The sequence below is a fragment of the Prionailurus bengalensis genome, chromosome E2, assembly GCF_016509475.1.
Source record: "Prionailurus bengalensis isolate Pbe53 chromosome E2, Fcat_Pben_1.1_paternal_pri, whole genome shotgun sequence".
Classification (NCBI taxonomy): Eukaryota; Metazoa; Chordata; class Mammalia; order Carnivora; family Felidae; genus Prionailurus; species Prionailurus bengalensis.
In genome coordinates this window covers 28244392-28260946 of record NC_057352.1, presented here as the reverse complement: position 1 = coordinate 28260946, position 16555 = coordinate 28244392, and the positions used below count along the sequence as shown (strand labels likewise).

At 52.1% G+C, this 16555-nt stretch overlaps 1 protein-coding gene across 2 annotated transcripts in view; it reads left to right on the top strand.

Moving 5' to 3' along the window:
- ZNF423 (zinc finger protein 423) overlaps positions 1–16555 on the top strand; it is a 334391-nt gene that overhangs the window by 48322 nt on the left and 269514 nt on the right. For both annotated transcript variants that reach the window (XM_043599153.1, XM_043599154.1), the window contains exon 2: positions 14414–14473. In XM_043599153.1, coding sequence (XP_043455088.1) covers positions 14414–14473 — 60 coding nt within the window. The remainder of the gene's footprint in view (positions 1–14413; positions 14474–16555) is intronic.

The window sequence follows — 16555 nt, the reverse complement described above, 5'->3', positions numbered from 1 at the left end:
TGTGTGATTTCACGTAGAGTGTCCTTGGGAGGCGAGAAGAAAAGGTATTGATGCAAAGGAGGGAAGGTGAGGTAAAGAAAAGCATTCTGTAACTTTTTTTGTTTTTATTTTTTAATGTTTATTTATTTTTGAGAGAGAGACAGAGAGAGAGAGAATGAGAGCGAGGGAGGGGCGGAATGAGAGGGAGACACAGAATCTGAAGCAGGTTCCAGGCTCCGAGCTGACAGCACAGAGCCCAACATGTGGCTCGAACTCACGAACCGTGAGATCATGACCTGAGCTGAAGTCGGACGTTCAACCGACTGAGCCACCCAGGCGCCCAACTGTAACTTTTTTTTAATGTTTATTTATTTTTGAGAGAGAGAGAAAAGAGACAGAGTGTGAACAGGGGAGGGGCAGAGAGAGAGGAAGACACAGAATTTGAAGCAGGCTCCAGGCTCCAAGCTGTCAGCACAGAGCCCAAGTCAGGGCTCAAGCCCACAAACCATGAGATCATGACCTGAGCTGAAGTTGGACGCTTAGCCAACTGAGCCAACCAGGTGGTCCTCTGTACCTTTTTTTTTTCTTTTAAAGTTTATTTATTTATTTTGAGAGAGAGAGAGAGAGAAAAAGTGCAAGTGGGGGAGGGGCAGAGAGGAGAGAGTCCCGAGCAGGCTCTGTGCTGTCAGCACAGAGCTGAATGTGGGGCTCTAACTCACGAATCGTGAGATCATGATCTGAGCTGAAATCAAGAGTCGGACACTTGATTGACTGAGCCACCCAGGCGCCCCTCATTCTCTGTCTGTGCTCCTGGCCAAGCTCCTGGGAGGCCTTGGGGAGGCCCTGCCAGCCCTGGAGACCGGTCGGTGGAGATGCCCTGTCACTGCTCGGGGTGGATGCCGAGGAGGACTCCCCACACCTGCCTCAACAGTCGTCATCTCACGAACACTGGGCGAGTCGGGTGATGTCAGTCCTGCCCTGGTGGGGCCAGCTGCCAGGTGGAGACACAAGGGCCCCTAAAGGCCCCCACATGCATTCTAACCACCCTGGGTGGGCGATGGAGCTGAGCTGGGGGACGCATCTGTGCCATTGAAAATCCCCCCTCCCAAATCAGACTTATTAAAAGTATTGACTCCTGAAACTGTAAAGTATTTATCGTGATTGCCCCTAGCCCTGGGACATCCATGTGGAGTTGATGTTTGGAAATGGTCCTTACAGTTCATTCCTGTGGAAGGCTCGGGGCTTTTGATATGAAGAATGATATGGAACGCTGGTCCTTGTGCCCCAAACCAGATGAAAATACTTAGACACACACATGTGCACACACAGGCACACATACACACACATCAGTTTTTAATAAGAGACTCAGTTTCCACTTTGCTCTTGTATAAGATTAACCACACGTATAATAAGGTAGTGACATTTATTTACAGGATGTTAGCACAGAGGATAAGTGGTTCAGGAGTCATAAAAAATATTAGTTTCTACTCTATGGTGCTTTTCTGCAAATGAAATTGGAAACAAGGCAAGAGAGTGGGACTCTGGTCTCACCCCCTCCTTCCTTTCCACCTCAAACAGTGGACAGATCTGGGTGGGTGCTGTCCGTTTCTCCCCTCAGCGAGGGGCCACGACCCCAGGCCATGTTGCCTGACTCCCGTGGTCCCGGCCCCCACCTTCAGTTTGCTAGCACCCAGGGGCTGCTTCTGTCCATCCCTTTGTGAGGGGTTGTTATGGCCCCTCCGCGCATGGCAGAGTGTGCCCTCGGTTCTGTCACCTTCCGTCAGAGTTGGACGGCTGGTGGCTGAGTACCCGATGTTGCCACCGAAACAGGAAGTGGGAGCCAGACCCTGTTGTAAATCCACATTTATATGCTGCACGTTGCTGGTTAACGAGACCGTGCAGGGGTGACTGTATGAAATGAAATATATATATGAACGAGGAGATTAACCTCAGGGAGACGGGATTAAACATAAGGACAGCCTGGGAGGCCTGAGGCCCTCCAAGTGTTAAGACCCAGGCAGGCGGTTCCCCAGAAAGGGAATTTGCAGGAAACCCCTGAACCCTGAACAGATTTACTGGGAGCGCAGACGCAATAATCCTATTTCATGTTGACGACTATGTGCCAGGCACTGGACTAAGCTCTTCACATGTGTTACTTCACTTGGTCTTCAAAACAAATGGGGATTTTATTATCCCCACTTTATGTATTCTTAAAATGGCTTTATTTGTTTGTTTGTTTGTTTGTTTATTATAATCTCCACACGCAGTGTGGGGCTCGAACTCACAACCCTGGGGTCAAGAGTCGCACACTGTTCCGACCGAGCCAGCCGGGTGTCCCCACTCCCACCTTATAGATGAGGAACTGAGACTAGAAGGTGGAGTCAAGGGAGAGCTTGTGATCCAACTAGCCTGGGACACCCAACACTGACCTCCTAGATCCAGCTCTGGGGCCTTCCACAAAGAGGGGTCACTTCAACCCCAAGCTTCCCCATCCAGCTGTGGCTTTTCTGAGACAGTTCAGGAGGGCTGGGAGAGCTCAGGCCATCAAGTACCGTTTGTTCAGCATAAGGGGAGAGAGGCGGGCTGTGTGGGCAGGAGGTGTGTGCGCTCTGGGGCCATGTAGACTTGGCTTCAACTCTCAGCCGTGCCTCCCGTCGCTCATCTAATTCAACCTACTTAAGAAAATTCATTTAGGTCCTGGTTTCCCCATCTGTAAAATGGGCACCATCATTCAGTCCTTTCACAGGGCCATTGGGAGGATTACACATAAACGTTATAATGTGTGTGAGGCCTGTGAGTGCTGTCCCCAGTGTCACTGACGTGTGGAGTCTTGTGTCAGTCAAGTGAACTGGAGGGTGTGATAAAGAGATGTAGAGGGTCTCCCTACAGGGGCTGAGAGTACAGGTGGGGGCAACATGTTATGCTGTGGGATCATAGCTTCCCTTTGCCTGGCACCTGGGTGTGGAGGGGGCTCTGGACCAGATACGTTATAACAGCTTCTCCCTTTACCCTCACTCAGAGCTACCTTGCAGGATGGCTGTGCCCAGAGAGGTTACCTAACTCACCCAGGCCATAGCCAACCATGGCGGGTAGGAGTTGAGCCTAAGGCATCTTGTTTTGGCCACACCTTGCTGCCCATGAGGACTAACCTAAGTCCAGGGCCCGGGGGCCAGGGAGAGATTTCCGGAGGAGGTGGGCCTGGGCCCTTCACAATGTTTCTAACCAGGGAGAGGGGTGTCTCTGTAGCCGGTGATCAGCCCCGGAGGCTTGGATGAGAAGCCCACAGCCCTGGTCTTGTGTCCAGGTCTTCCCACAGTCAGAATGGAAAGGAGGGTGGGGCGGGGCCGGGCTGGGCTGCCTCAGATTTCCCCTTGTTTACATCTCCTTGCTCAGGCAAATGCAGTTTGATTTGATTTTCCTGAACTTCATCTATGAGCAGAAACATTTTTTAATTAAAAACAATTTTTTTAAGTTTATTTATTTACTTTGAGAGAGACAGAGACAGTGTGAGTGGGGGAGGGGTAGAGAGAGAGGGAGAGACAGCACAGAGTCCGATGTGTGGGGCTCAAACTCGTGAACGGTGAGATCATGACCTGAGCCAAAACCAAGAGTCAGAGGCTTAACCGACTGAGCTACCCAGGCGTCCCAATGAGCAAGAAACTTTTTATTTACATTAAAAAAGAAACCCACAGATCTGTTAGGTTTTTGTCTGTGATTTTTATCATTCTTCCTAAAATGGGATTTGCACATTAGTCTAAAAGGAAATCAGAATTTTATCTGCGGTTAAGGTAGAAATTCATCCCGACTCCAGGCTGGTCCCCCAGCCCTGAGCCTTCTCTGGGGCCCTGCCTGGGCAGACAGGCTTGGCCTCTGAGCTGTAGGTGGTGGGTGGTCCCCACTGTCCAGGGGTCTGCTTGCCACTTTCCCTAGCTCCTACCCTCTTCTTTACATCTACACTCTGGGTTCTCATGTTTCCACTTGTTTCTGCCTCACTCCGAGAGTGGGGTTCATTTAACTTCTCCACCATTCCTAGTTCATTCATTCATTCATTCACTCAGCTCTTAGGTGCCAGCCCCCAAGGGGTACAGCCATGGTAACACTTACTGATATAGAGAGCACAGTCTAATGGCTGAAGATCAAAAAATCTTTCTCCTAGTACCTAGCTCAGAGTCCTCAGTACCTACTCGAGGTACTGAGTGCTTAGTAAAGGGGAAAAAGACCGAATACACATGGGACCTATGTCTTTGATGCCTAAAAATCAGCGAACTCTTTGTCCTAGCGATCCTGCTTCGGGGAACTCATTCTGAGAAAAATCACTGACCAGGCTTGTGGCCGTGGGCAAAGTGTGTGGATGTGTTTTGCACCACGACCTCCCTTACAGTGGACGACAACTGGAAGTAGCCTGGGTGGCCAGCACCAGGGCACTGGTTTAGTTACTCCTGGAGCCTCCTACAGGACCGGCATCTGCGATGACAGTGGCCGTCCACGATTTTTATGCGAAAAGATGTTGTTCTTGGTAAATGGCTGAGTTGGAAAAGCAGGTTCTGGAACGGTTTGTGTTGTTCAGTTGTACATATTGTTACAACTTTCTGGAAGGCTATGACAACGTATTTGCACCCAGAAAATTGTACTTTGTGTTTCTCAATTTGAACTCACGTGTATTTGCTCGTTTTCTACGTTGTACATGGATTACTTGTGTGGAAGACTTTTATGAAAAAAGAGAAAGATGCTTCGTGTAGGAAACAATAAGAAAAGGGCAACTCCGAGTGAGTTCTGGGTTTCCTACGTACATGGGACATGGGGCAGAGCCTGGGCAGGGCAAGTGGAGTGGTGGGGAGAGCCGGGAGGTGCAGTGATGTGTGGTGGCTTCAAGGTGGCTTCCAGGGCTGGCTCCACCCCCCGGCTGCTGCTCCGTCCCTCCCTGCGCCTCCCCGGGGCAGGTTCCTGTATCCAGCGCTGTGTTAACTGAACGCATCTCTTCCCAGATCCACGTCAGCAAGTGTCCTGTTTGGTGCCTTGACACTGGCCAATTGGTGGGAGTATTGAGCGGCGAATGCCACAAACCAGGGCCCTTTCTCCCCGAACCACCTGTTAAACCTTTGCCAACACAGCACCACCTCACGTGGTTTCCCCTTGACGTCCCAAGGAACCTGGGTGCCTGGGGAGACCCCAGAGGATGAATTCTCTTCTTAGGTCCCCCTGGTGCTGGCACAGGAAGGAACTTGGGGAATCTTCTGTAAATTTGAATCATCGGGGAGAGAGAGAATCCGTCTTCCTTTTGTTGGCTGACCCCACTCAGTCTGGAGCCACAGCTTCTGTTTGTTGAAGGTGGAAGTGAAAAAAGGGGTTAAGAATCCCACCCCAGCTTCACTCCGACCTAGCTCGGCGACCTTGGGCAAATTGCTTGGTCTTTATTTTCTCATCTGTAAAATGGGGTTAATACATGTTCTTATAGGATTGTGCAGGCCAGTGGTTCTCAAGCTCTAGCATGCATGAGAATCACCTGCTGGGCCCCACCCCCAGGGATTCTGCTATTTAAAATTCTGCATTTCTGGGGTGCCTGGGTGGCTCAGTCAGTTGAGCGTCCGACTTCAGCTCAGGTCATGATCTCACGGTTCGTGAGTTCGAGCCCACGTAGGGTTTTCTGCTGTCAGAGCAGAGCGTGCTTTGGATCCTCTGTCCCCCTCTCTCTCTGGTCCTGCCCCCCCCTCAAAAATAAATAAACATTAGAATAGAATAGAATGGAATAAAATAAAATAAAATAAAATTTATGCATCACTGACAAGCTGCCAGGTGACACGGCTGTTGCTGGTCTGGGGACTCCAGTCAGAGAAGTTACAGAGGTTCGTGCCTGGTGAGGGCTAAGGATCACATCATATAGGGGGCTTTGTGTATCTGGACTCCGGGGTCTGGAAGCTAGGGTGCTTGGGTTCCAGGTCTGCTTTGGTCACCTCTGCTGCCCCATGGGTGAGCTGTTTGTCTTCTCTGGGACTTTATTTCTCCTTCTGTGAAATGGGTCAGTAAAAGCTTGACTTTCAGGTAGCAGCTGAGGAAGCGTCTGCAAAAGCCCTCTGATGCCAGGTGATTCTGGTAAGGGTGGCAGGGACACCTTGGGGGACCCTGGGCCACCATGCTGACATCTGCCTCCTCACCCACTAGGGACAGGCACGGGAAGGCAGGCCATGGCACCGGTCCCGGGGCACTGCTGACTTGCCCGGTCCTTGCTCCTCTTCCGACAGAGCTTTGATGTACTCTTCCATTTTAATATACTTGGATGCCTGGCCTTTGTGATACTACTGTCTTTGCTTCTCAGTTCCCGACTCTGTTATCCACTATAGTGGACACATCATGTGTCTCTGTGATACTCAGTTTCCTCTTCTTTTCCTGCCCCATGGCTGGGATGGAGCAGACAGAGTGAGGGGCGAGTAGCTGGGTGTTCCCAGCTTTGAGCTAAAGCCGCACTCGGAAACATCCCCGCTGGCCTTGTGAGCTTATGGGCTGGGTTCTGGACCAGTGCTCTGGCTTCGCAGGTTCCATTGCCTCATCAGAAAAGTGGGGACTTTGAAGACTTTCTCAGAGGGAGGCTGGGAGGATTATGTGAGAGCCAGTGGGTGGGACGCCCGGCCCGGTGCCTGGTGCTACAGCGGCCCGGTGGAGGTTTGCTTTCCTGGGGGGGGGGGGGGGGGGGGAGTAGTCCTCACCCTGGCCCAGATCTGCTCCAGTTGGACACAACACCCACATGTGGGTGCAAGCGCGCATGTGTGCCTTATGCACGCGCCATGCGTCGGTGCTTGAGGGGGGTGTGGGCCAGGATGGAGACGGCCAATAGATGTTTTTCTTTTTGAGAGAGAGAGAGTGAGAGAGAGAGAGCTCGCACAACAAATGGGGGAGGGGCAGAGACAGAGGGAGACACAGACTCCGAAGAAGGCTCCAGGCTCCGAGCTGTCAGCACAGAGCCCGACGCGGGGCTCAAACCCAAAGACTGTGAGATCCTGACCTGAGTGGAAGTCGCACACTTAACCGACGGAGCCACCTGGGCGCCCCAGAGCGCCAATAGATTTTAATCCACCTTGTTGAGCCTTTCGAAGCTGCACCCATGCCCAGCAAGAAGGAGAGCCCTGATCAATTAGCAATGTCTGCCACAGGTGCGGGACAGGGGAGCTGGGCCAGGTTTGACACTCGTTCTGTCTCTGGTCTAGTGGAAAAGCCATTCCTCTCATACTTAAAGCATACTTGAAGTGCGTCACATTCATCACCCAGTTTTCACATCCTCCTCCTCATCATTGTCACTTTTTAGGGAAACCTAGAGGAGAGGACCCCCGTTTCTGCAAGGTTGCCCCAGATCTAGATTCTCCTGGGATTGGTGCTTCTGTTCCTTCTGCAGATATCTCCCAGCCCTCCTCTCTTGGGGTGTGTGGGGTGAGAATGGGGTGCTCGGGGAGGGACATGAGCTGGCATGGAAGCTGAACCCCTTGGTTGTGAATACTAGATGGTTGCACATTTGGGGACACCATCCCTGCACTGTGACAGGGACTGGGAGGTTGTGATGCCGAAGGACCCAGGGCTGTCCCTGGGCCCTTCCTGGGGGTGGGGTGGGGCGAGTCTCTTGGGAAACCTGATCTCACTGCTGGAACCCTCCTGTCCTCACAAGCGCAGTGAGACCTTAGCGGTCCGCCAGGAACCTGAGGGAGGACGGGCAGCTTGGGTAACCCCAGGAATGCTCACGTTGATTGCCCGTTTACCTGGGGCAGTGTGCATTAGGAATCCCGGCTCATCGAGGCCTCTGGACACTCCTGTCAGTAGTGTCCCCCTTTCACGGAGGACACGGAAGATCACGGTGGATCAAGCATCTTGCCCCAGATCTAACGGCCTGAACCTGGCAAAGCTGGGGGATGGTCCTGGGGAGCCCTATTTAGGACCCCCTACCCAAACCCCTCCATTTTATAGCTTCTCTCTGGTGCCCTCATCTGTCCTGCTAGAGTGAGCTCTGTCGGGTGACTTCTGGCAGGTTGATCTTCCCGGTAAGGATCGACCAACTTCTCTTCTGGAGTTGTTGGACTCTTACTGGATGTCTCTCTGTTCTGAGTGTTTTATAGGTAAGCAAGGCAGGGAGTGAAAGGGAAGACAGTGGCCGAGCAAGATCCAGGCTTCTGACCCATCTGCCCAGGGTAGACCAGGGGAACGATATATAAAAAATTCTCAGAAAAGTTGCATCTTTTCCTAGGTGCTTGTTCCAAAGCCAGTGTTTAAGGGGAAAGTCGGGCATTGCCAAAATTGCTGTAAGCACTTACTGCGAAGCTGCCGACTTGGCGACCCACCCACACTCTCTTGATGGGTCTAATGCATCAGCTGTTGCCTCCCACATTGGAACATACTGCCTTTTTTTTTTTTTTTTTTTTTTTTTTTTTTAGCAGTGTATCAGGTGGAAGAAAGCTTCTGGTTAGGAGCCATGGTGTCCAAAAATAGGTTTCTTTAGGGGTGCCTGGGTGACTCAGTTGGTTGAGCATCCAACTCTTGATTTTGGCTCAGGTCATGATCTCAGGGTTCCCGGGTTCAAGTCCCACGTCGGGCTCTGCACTGACAGCATGGAGCCTACCTGGGATTCTCTCTCTCCCTCTCTGTCTCCCCACCCCCCACTCATGCGTGTGTGTGTGTGTGTGTGTGTGTGTGTGTGTGCGCTTGCGCTCATGTTCTCTCTCTCTAAAAGTAAATATTAAAAAAAATAGATTTCTTTCTTTATTATTAAAAAAATTCTTTTAACATGTATTTATTTTTGAGAGACAGAAAGAGACAGAGCAGGAGCAGAGAGAGAGGGAGACACGGAATCCGAAGCAGCATCCAGGCTCTGAGCTGTCAGCACAGACCCTGACATGGGGCTTGAATTCCCAAACCGTGAGATCATGACCTGAGCCCAAGTCCAACGCTTAACCGACTGAGCCCCCCGGGCTCCCCAAAAATAGATTTCTTTAAATCCTAGACCCACCCTCCAGGTGGTGAGGTGCAGACAGACCAATGGGAGGGGTGAAGAGTTCTTGCCCCTGCCGTAGGGCTGTGCTCACTGGGGAAAATGGCAGGCAGTCTTAACAGAGCCATTTCAATTGTTAGTTTATTCTCTTTTTGGCAAGTGGTCAGAGAATCATGAGAGTTAAAATACAGGGGTCAGTGATATGACCCTGTCAAGAGATCCTCTGAGGGTCTGGGTTTGGTGCTGAGTGGCTGCGTTGGGGCCAGGGGTGGGGATCTTGGGTAGTTTTAGCTTTGGTTGCAGAGAGAGCCTTTGCTTTTCCATGCTGTCACTCCCCCAGACCAAACCCACCGCCTGGAACCCATCCCCACTGAGAGGACCCTGGAGGGTGTCGGCTTAGTGATTGGGTTTGTTTGCAATTGACCCTGGTCATTTTGCCCTGAAGCCTGATGGCAGAGATGGTCATGGGCTACATGTTACGGCACATCTGTGTGAGTTAGAAAAAAGGCTGGCCATGCCTATGTGCAAAAGGATGGGTACATCTTGGTCTGGGATAGCCCTGTATCAGGACACACTGTTTAGTGGACAGAGTGTGGGCTAAATTTCAACCCTTTCTCACTACTTCTGCTGGGCCTCTTGTGCAGTGCACAACCTGCACAGCCATACACAGCAGTCTTCCTTGCTTTACACTTTTTCACTCCTTGAAATTGCTTAGTACTGAATGATGACACTTCATTTCATGCCTGACAATGAGAGTCTGGACTCTATGTGTATCCTATACCTTCCTTGGCCTTGGCCTGGTATAAGTGAGAGGATTTCTTTAAGGATGAGCCCAGGAGAGGCAGTCATGTGCCCCTGGCTTGTCTCACTACCTCCATTGGGACAGGGATGCCTTTAGGGGGAGCCTCTGTCAGGCCAGTGTGAGCCCAACCCTTCCCTAAGGATGAGATGATCCCTGGGGCCAAGGCCAGTAAAGCATGGAAAAGTCCCCTAAGACATTGTGAACACCAGCCAGAGGTGGGGCCAGATGAAAATGCTCTCAAAATAAAAGCCATTAATTTAGTGGTTCTTAAACCTTTTTTTGGCAGGCAGGCAGGAGGTAGTGGTGGTGTTCTAGATCTTTTTGATGAAAACCACGTATCCTTTCCCCAGAAAAATGCCTGTGTGTACACATGTCTGAGGCTTACAGCCAGGGCCAGGGCCTTCTCAGATCCTTGAAGCCAGGCCCAGCAGCTGGCCCTGGTATGAATTTTGGAGTAAGGAAGGTGGTTTCTGGGCCCTGTTGACCCTGCTGGAGGCTTCCTCTGGCCCTTGGGTCAGTGCTTGCCTCTGTCCACCTGTCTCATTCACGTCCTGACACTGTCTTAGAACTTGTCCCCTGAGCTTTTTCTACCTCTGGCCTGCACCTTGTCTGCCAGCCCAGGTCTTGCCTGACTTTGGCCAACCCCCCAGAGCAAGGGGCACTGGGGAGGTGGGTTACACAGTTGCCCACCTAGCACCACTAGCCCCGTGCTGCTGGGTTCCCAATGTCCAGAGGCCCAGCACACAGGCTTTGGGTCTTACTGGCATGTCGTTGATGGCAAGGCCGTCCCAGTGCACAGGGGGCAAGCTGTGCGCACTTTCAGAGTAGGGGAGTTGTCATCACTTACAAGCCTGCTGCTGAGCTGGGAGACAGTGTCTGGTGAGGCTCACGAGCTCTATACTCCCATGGGAATCAGCCACTCACAGCTTGTGATCCCAGAGCAGGGAGAGAACCCAGAGTTCTGTCTGGAGCCCAACAGAGCTTCAGAATCCTTCTTAACACACCCTAAGAACCATGGTTAGTACGCTGTGCACTCTCCAGTGTGAACACAGGTCCTGCACCACCTCCCCTCATATTATACGTGGCCATGCATCCCCTGTCCGGGTATACAGACTTGCTGCTGTGCCCTGACCCTGTGTGTTCAGACTCACTGTGCCTTCTCCCTGTGCTTACACACTCGCCCCCCACACTCCCTTCCTTTGTGTGCATGCTGGCCTTGCGCACCCACCCTGCACATACAAATGGCCATCGTTCACAGGAGCAGACAACTCTGTGTTCCCCTTGAGATAGGGCAGGGTGAGGGTTTGCCTTGGCTTCAGTGGTGCCAAACATCTTTAAATGAAAAGTTAGAGGTAGAATCTGGGGAAGCCTCCAGAAAGCACCCAACTCCTCCGGCTGGCTGGGCAGCCCCTGTAGGTGTTATCCATATTGACCACTGTGCCGATTGAGTTTTCTCTGAGATGCCCAACCCTTGGCGTCCATTGCGCCTCCAGCAGAAGTCCACTTGGGGATGACTCAGGCTCCCAGACAGCGCCTGCTGCCAGTGTAGACTCAGCACCCCCAGCAAGTGGCTGGCTCTGACTGTCGGGAAGGACTTCCTTCCTCTGTGCCTGCTGCCCCGGCTAGTTATCTAGCTGTTGAAGAGACTAGTCCGGACAGAAGAGTAAGACTGAGACTGGAGAGGAGCCCCTGCATGTTCACGGCAGCAGGGAGCATGGAGCCTCGTGCTGATGCTGGGAACACTGGGCGTGACTTTTTCTCATCAGGAATGTATAAAGGATGGTGTGCTTATGCCTTCAATAAACAAAACGTGGGGGGGTGCCTGGGTGGCTCAGTCGGTTAAGCGTCCAACTTCAGCTCAGGTCACGATCTCGCGGTCCGCGAGTTCGAGCCCCGCGTTGGGCTCTGGGCTGATGGCTCAGAGCCTGGAGCCTGCTTCAGATTCTGTGTCTCCCTCTCTCTCTGCCCCTCCCCCGTTCATGCTCTGTCTCTCTCTGTCTCAAAAATAAATAAACGTTAAAAAAAATTAAAATAAAATAAAAAAAATATAAACAAAACGTGGGGAATGGGATGTTAGCTGGGTGGATGCCAGCAGTTGTAGGAAAATGCGTTCATGCCCCACGGCACTAGGTGGGTTGGCCCGCGGGCTCCTTCCTCACTGGGAGAGATGTGGTTCTGGAGATGCTGGTGTGTGATGTGGCCACTTGCCTGTGGTGACGTCTGCCACTTTGAACTTCCCCAGCCAGCTGGCATCAGGCCACCGCCCTCTTCCCAACTTTACAGGCTTGTCGGACTTGGGGAAGAGACCTTGGATTGTCCTAAGAGCTCCAAAATGGCAGATGTTTTCCTGGTCTCCTTCCCATGATGGCTGAAGCCAGATCTCAGGGAGGGAAGGATTTGGTCCCATTCTGGGGACATTCTTCAGTTCAGTGATCTGGAAGGTCACCCTTCTCACCTGGAGAACATTGGGTGGGTCCAGAGTGGGGCCCTTTGTCCTGGTATCTGGAGCACACCGTGGACAAAGGGAGAACTGGGTCGTGCATTAATGTCATGGTAGCCACGGTCAACGAGGTCGACCTTTTTGAAGTTGTCCAGCAGAAGGGCCGCTTGGTGACCTTACAAACTGGGAGTGACTTCTTAGTAGAAGCGAAACACATAGATCTTAAAGTAAGTAAACGTCGAAATGTGAAGGGAGCGGATTTTCAGGTGTGGCAATGAAAGCTGTTAACAACTGCTGCTTTCATGCATGGCTGGCTTCTGATCGCCGTAAGCATTATCCGCCGGTGTTTCAGGGGCTGTCTGCTTGGAATCAGCTTAGTGAGTAATAATCAGTTTTGTCTGATGCGAGGTCTTGATTCATATTTACAAAGCTGCATGTTTGAAAACCCTCCCTGGCTCTAACTAGCTAAGTAGAACAATAGCCTCGGCCCCACCCCGGATCGCCTCTGCATTTCATTTGGATTCTGAGTTTGTACTCTCAGGACGCAAACTTGGGAAAGAACAAACACTCTGTTAGCATTCCTTGGCCTGTCGCTTCTTGTCGCGATTGTCCCTTCTCGGGTACGGTCTGGGAGGCTCTGGTGGGGGAGCGAGACCGGGGACAGATACGTGATAAAGCGGGGCCACGCCATGCAGAGCCGGACTTGTTAATTCCCAGAGCTGGTCCAGCCCTGGCCACCAAACCCCCCGAGTGCTTGGGCCACTGCTCTGGCAGATGACTCCATCGCCCCATTGAGTCCTCCCTGCCACCGTGTGGCTTGGGTACCATTATTATCATTTCTGAAATGTTAAAACCGAAGCCTAGAGGTTAAATAATTTGCTCGAGATCGTACAGCTAGAGGCAGAATCGGGATTTGAACCCAGTATCTGACTGTAGCCTAGCCTGCTTGCTCCTCTCACGGCTCTGCTGCCCAGCACACTGTGTGTGTGCCTTCTGTGGGGTGGGGTGGGGGGGGGATTACCAGTCCCGACTTACTAGGAGTCTGGACAGCATCCTCTGTGCCTCTGCATACAGTGGTTTCAGTATGCATCGGTCTGCCTTCCACACGCAGTTGTGGGTTTCAGCCCAAACTCTGCACGCTTGTAGCTGTGTGAGACCTCAGGCACGTCACTTGGCCTCTCTGGGAATCTGTTGATGAGGATTAAATTCAGTAATGCCTGAAAAGCACTCAGCATTATGCCTGGCTGACAGTGTGTGCCCATGTAGGACGGCGACGGTGAAAAGGGAACTGGGTGGGACCTGGTAGCTTCAGCCTGCGCATGTGTAGAACTTCAGAGCCCGTTAAATCTGAAAAATACTGTGTATGCACATTTTTGACTTAAACAAAGTTCCATTTTACAGAGTCCATAACCCAGCTTTAATATTATTACATGCCCCAGACTGGGATTAATTCCAGGACAAGAGATTTATTATGCTGTATAGAGTTTCTCCCGTGTTCTCCTAAGTACATGGCCTCTGTCTCCACCAGCCTGGTCTTACATGCAGGGGTACGGGATGCTGGAGGTGCCCCATCCCTACCCAGCCTTGCTCAGTGGGCCCAGGGGCAGGATGGAGGGGTGAGTTGCTTTCTGATGTTACCATCCCGTGACTGTCGACCTCAGCATATCCCAGGGTCTGTCTATCGGTTACATCTCAGTGTGTGGAATAGCACCCCAGGCTTCTCCAACCTCTGAGAGTGACTTTGTTTGTTGCAAAAGCAAGCTTTCACATTTCAGTGGTGATGTAAGGAGCTCTTGGTAGGAGGATGGTATCTGTGGGATCGGGGAGAGGTCTGAACCTTTGCCGTCTTCCTGGGTGTCGCAAATGGCTTCATCTCAAGCAGAAACTCGGACTATAGACAGTAGTGGGCTGCAGAAGTGTGTAGAGGTTCTGATGCTGCATCTGGTTCCAGGCGGTGCTGTGATTGATTCGTGATGTCTGCTAGGGACACAGAGATGGGGAAACCATACTGATACTGCACTTGTTTGCTATTCAGGTTTTATTCCAATTATTTAACATCTCTGTGAAACCCACAAAGGCCTCATTGTAGGCTTTACCCCCTTGCTCCTGACCATGGGTATTGTAAGGACTCCCACAGGTGATCCTTCTTCCTTGCCCTGTTCCCCACCCTGATGGCCTGTTTGTACGACTTCAAAACTCACGGGCCCATCTCTGTTCTCTCTTTCAGTTGAAGAGGGGGAGGCCTCGGACTTCTCGCTGGCCTGGGATTCCTCCGTGACAGCATCAGGTAAATGCCCAGGGGCTGCTGGGGGAGTTGCTGGGGGTCCTGGGGGGGGGGTGGGGTGGGCTCAGGAACTCAGAAAGCCGCCCAGCTGGTTATAGAAATCCTATTCTTCATGTCACATTCCTGTCTCCAGGCCAGACTACCCTGTGCAACACGATTTTTATATCAGTTCCATATGGTCAATAAAATCTATTACATACGGAGACTAATCTGCCCTATTCTCCTGGGGGACCACGTTTCCTTCTTGTGGGCGCATTCAGATGGGCCACGATACCCCCACTACACAGGCTTTGAAGCTCCTTGCCATGGGTGCCATTGTACATTCATTCCGGTCTAATTGCATAAAACCCTCTTTAATAGGACGTTTAAACTCCGATCGGAATCTCAGTTCCCATATTCCCCCTCCCAGAGGGGGCTGCTTTGCACCCCCAGGCCAGCAACCTGAGCCCGTGCCTCCAGGGGGAGGTAATGGGGGAAGTTCAGACTTCTGTAATGTGTGGCCGCCATCGGGGCGGCTTGGCAGTTAGGGGACTTGGGTTTTCGGCTGACTTCTGCCCTGTGTAAGCTCCTTCTCTGTGCCTCAGTTTCCCCAGCTATAAAAAGAGGTGGATGGATAAAGTTTTCTAACTGTAAAGTCTTGTCATTTGGAGCTGTCTGTGGAGCTTGGGGTTAGACCTGGCTTTGGGGTCCTTGGGAGCCCCTCGGGGGGGGTGCTGTTCGCTCCTGTTGGCTCTGAGTCCAGCCGGCACCTCTTGGCAGCAGCCGTGGCTCCCAGTCCTGCAGATAGAGCCTCTCCTGCTTTGTCCCTGTCCCAGGATCCTGACCATCTGGGTCTGGATTCATGGGGGAGCTGGAGCCAGGCTGATCTCGTAGAAAGTTGGGCCTGAAGAGACTCTGAGGGAATCATCTTGTTCAACCTCCTTGTCTTCTAGGTGTGGAAACTGAGGTACAGAGAGAGCTTTGCTCTGGGTCAGTAGTTCCCAAGATGCGGTATCAGGCATCAGGCATATGCACATTTAACACTTGAATGGTTATACATTGGATTTGTGATTTTATGGCTCTTTGTGACTTAAGATGGTGCTAATCATTTAAGTGAGAACATTGTGTTGACAGTTTTAAGTAACAGTACATAATGCTTGGGTTCAGCAGAAATCATGAAGATGGTTTGCAGATAATGAAATCTGGGAAATGTTGGTACAGATTGGACAGAAGGGGAGTGGAGAGCCAGCACTGGACACTCCTTGTCCAGCGCTCTTTCTAGCACAATCGGGACGCCGCTTGGAGAGTTCCAGAGGTCCTGGTTGGATCCTGGCTGACTCAGGTTTGGGCACTGTTGTGTCTGCAGGTGCCTGGCCCTTGGTGACAGGGGCTCCCTCCATGGGAGAGGTGTTGTCTGAAGCCAGAATGAAGGCGGTGGTGCTCACATTCTTAGGAGAAGAGTCCAGGGTTAGGACAGATGTTGGGGTCCGCACTGGTTAGGTTGGAGGAAGGGACTGCATAGCCCCTGTCCTGTGTCGTTCTGTACAGGGGAGACGCATTCCTCATGGTTGGAAAAAACACAGTGAGATTATAAAGCTCTGTGTCTCATCCAGGGATCCTGACCCATGTGGGGGTGCATGAGCTCAGGCTTCTGCCAATACTGAAGAGGACCCTCACGGTGCTCCAAGCTCCCGGACCAGGAAAGCACCCAGCTCAGTGTCCATATAAGGTCCTGCCTCTTTGCTGCTTTCCCAGCGGGGCCGGAGGCAATGAGGACAGACAAGAATAGCAGTGGGGTGCTAGGAGGGCACTGGCTCTGGTCGTGGTGGTTGGACAGCCCTGTAGAGGGCATCAGGTGCTCAGACTGCATCCCTGAGGCGGTGGGTGAGATGTCACCCAGTCTGGGGTGCCAAGGGGGCTGTGTGGGGGCCCTGCCGGTCTGCAGTTCTCTGATGCCGTAGTGGAAGGGCCAGCCTTACGGCCTCCCTGGGGCACTTGGGCAGAGAGGAGGTTGTGAGATTTGTCAGTTTCCAGCCAAGAGCTGAGCAGGCCCTTCATGCGTGTGCAGGAGAGGTACATGGCTCTTTGGGAGTCCCCTCCAGCCCT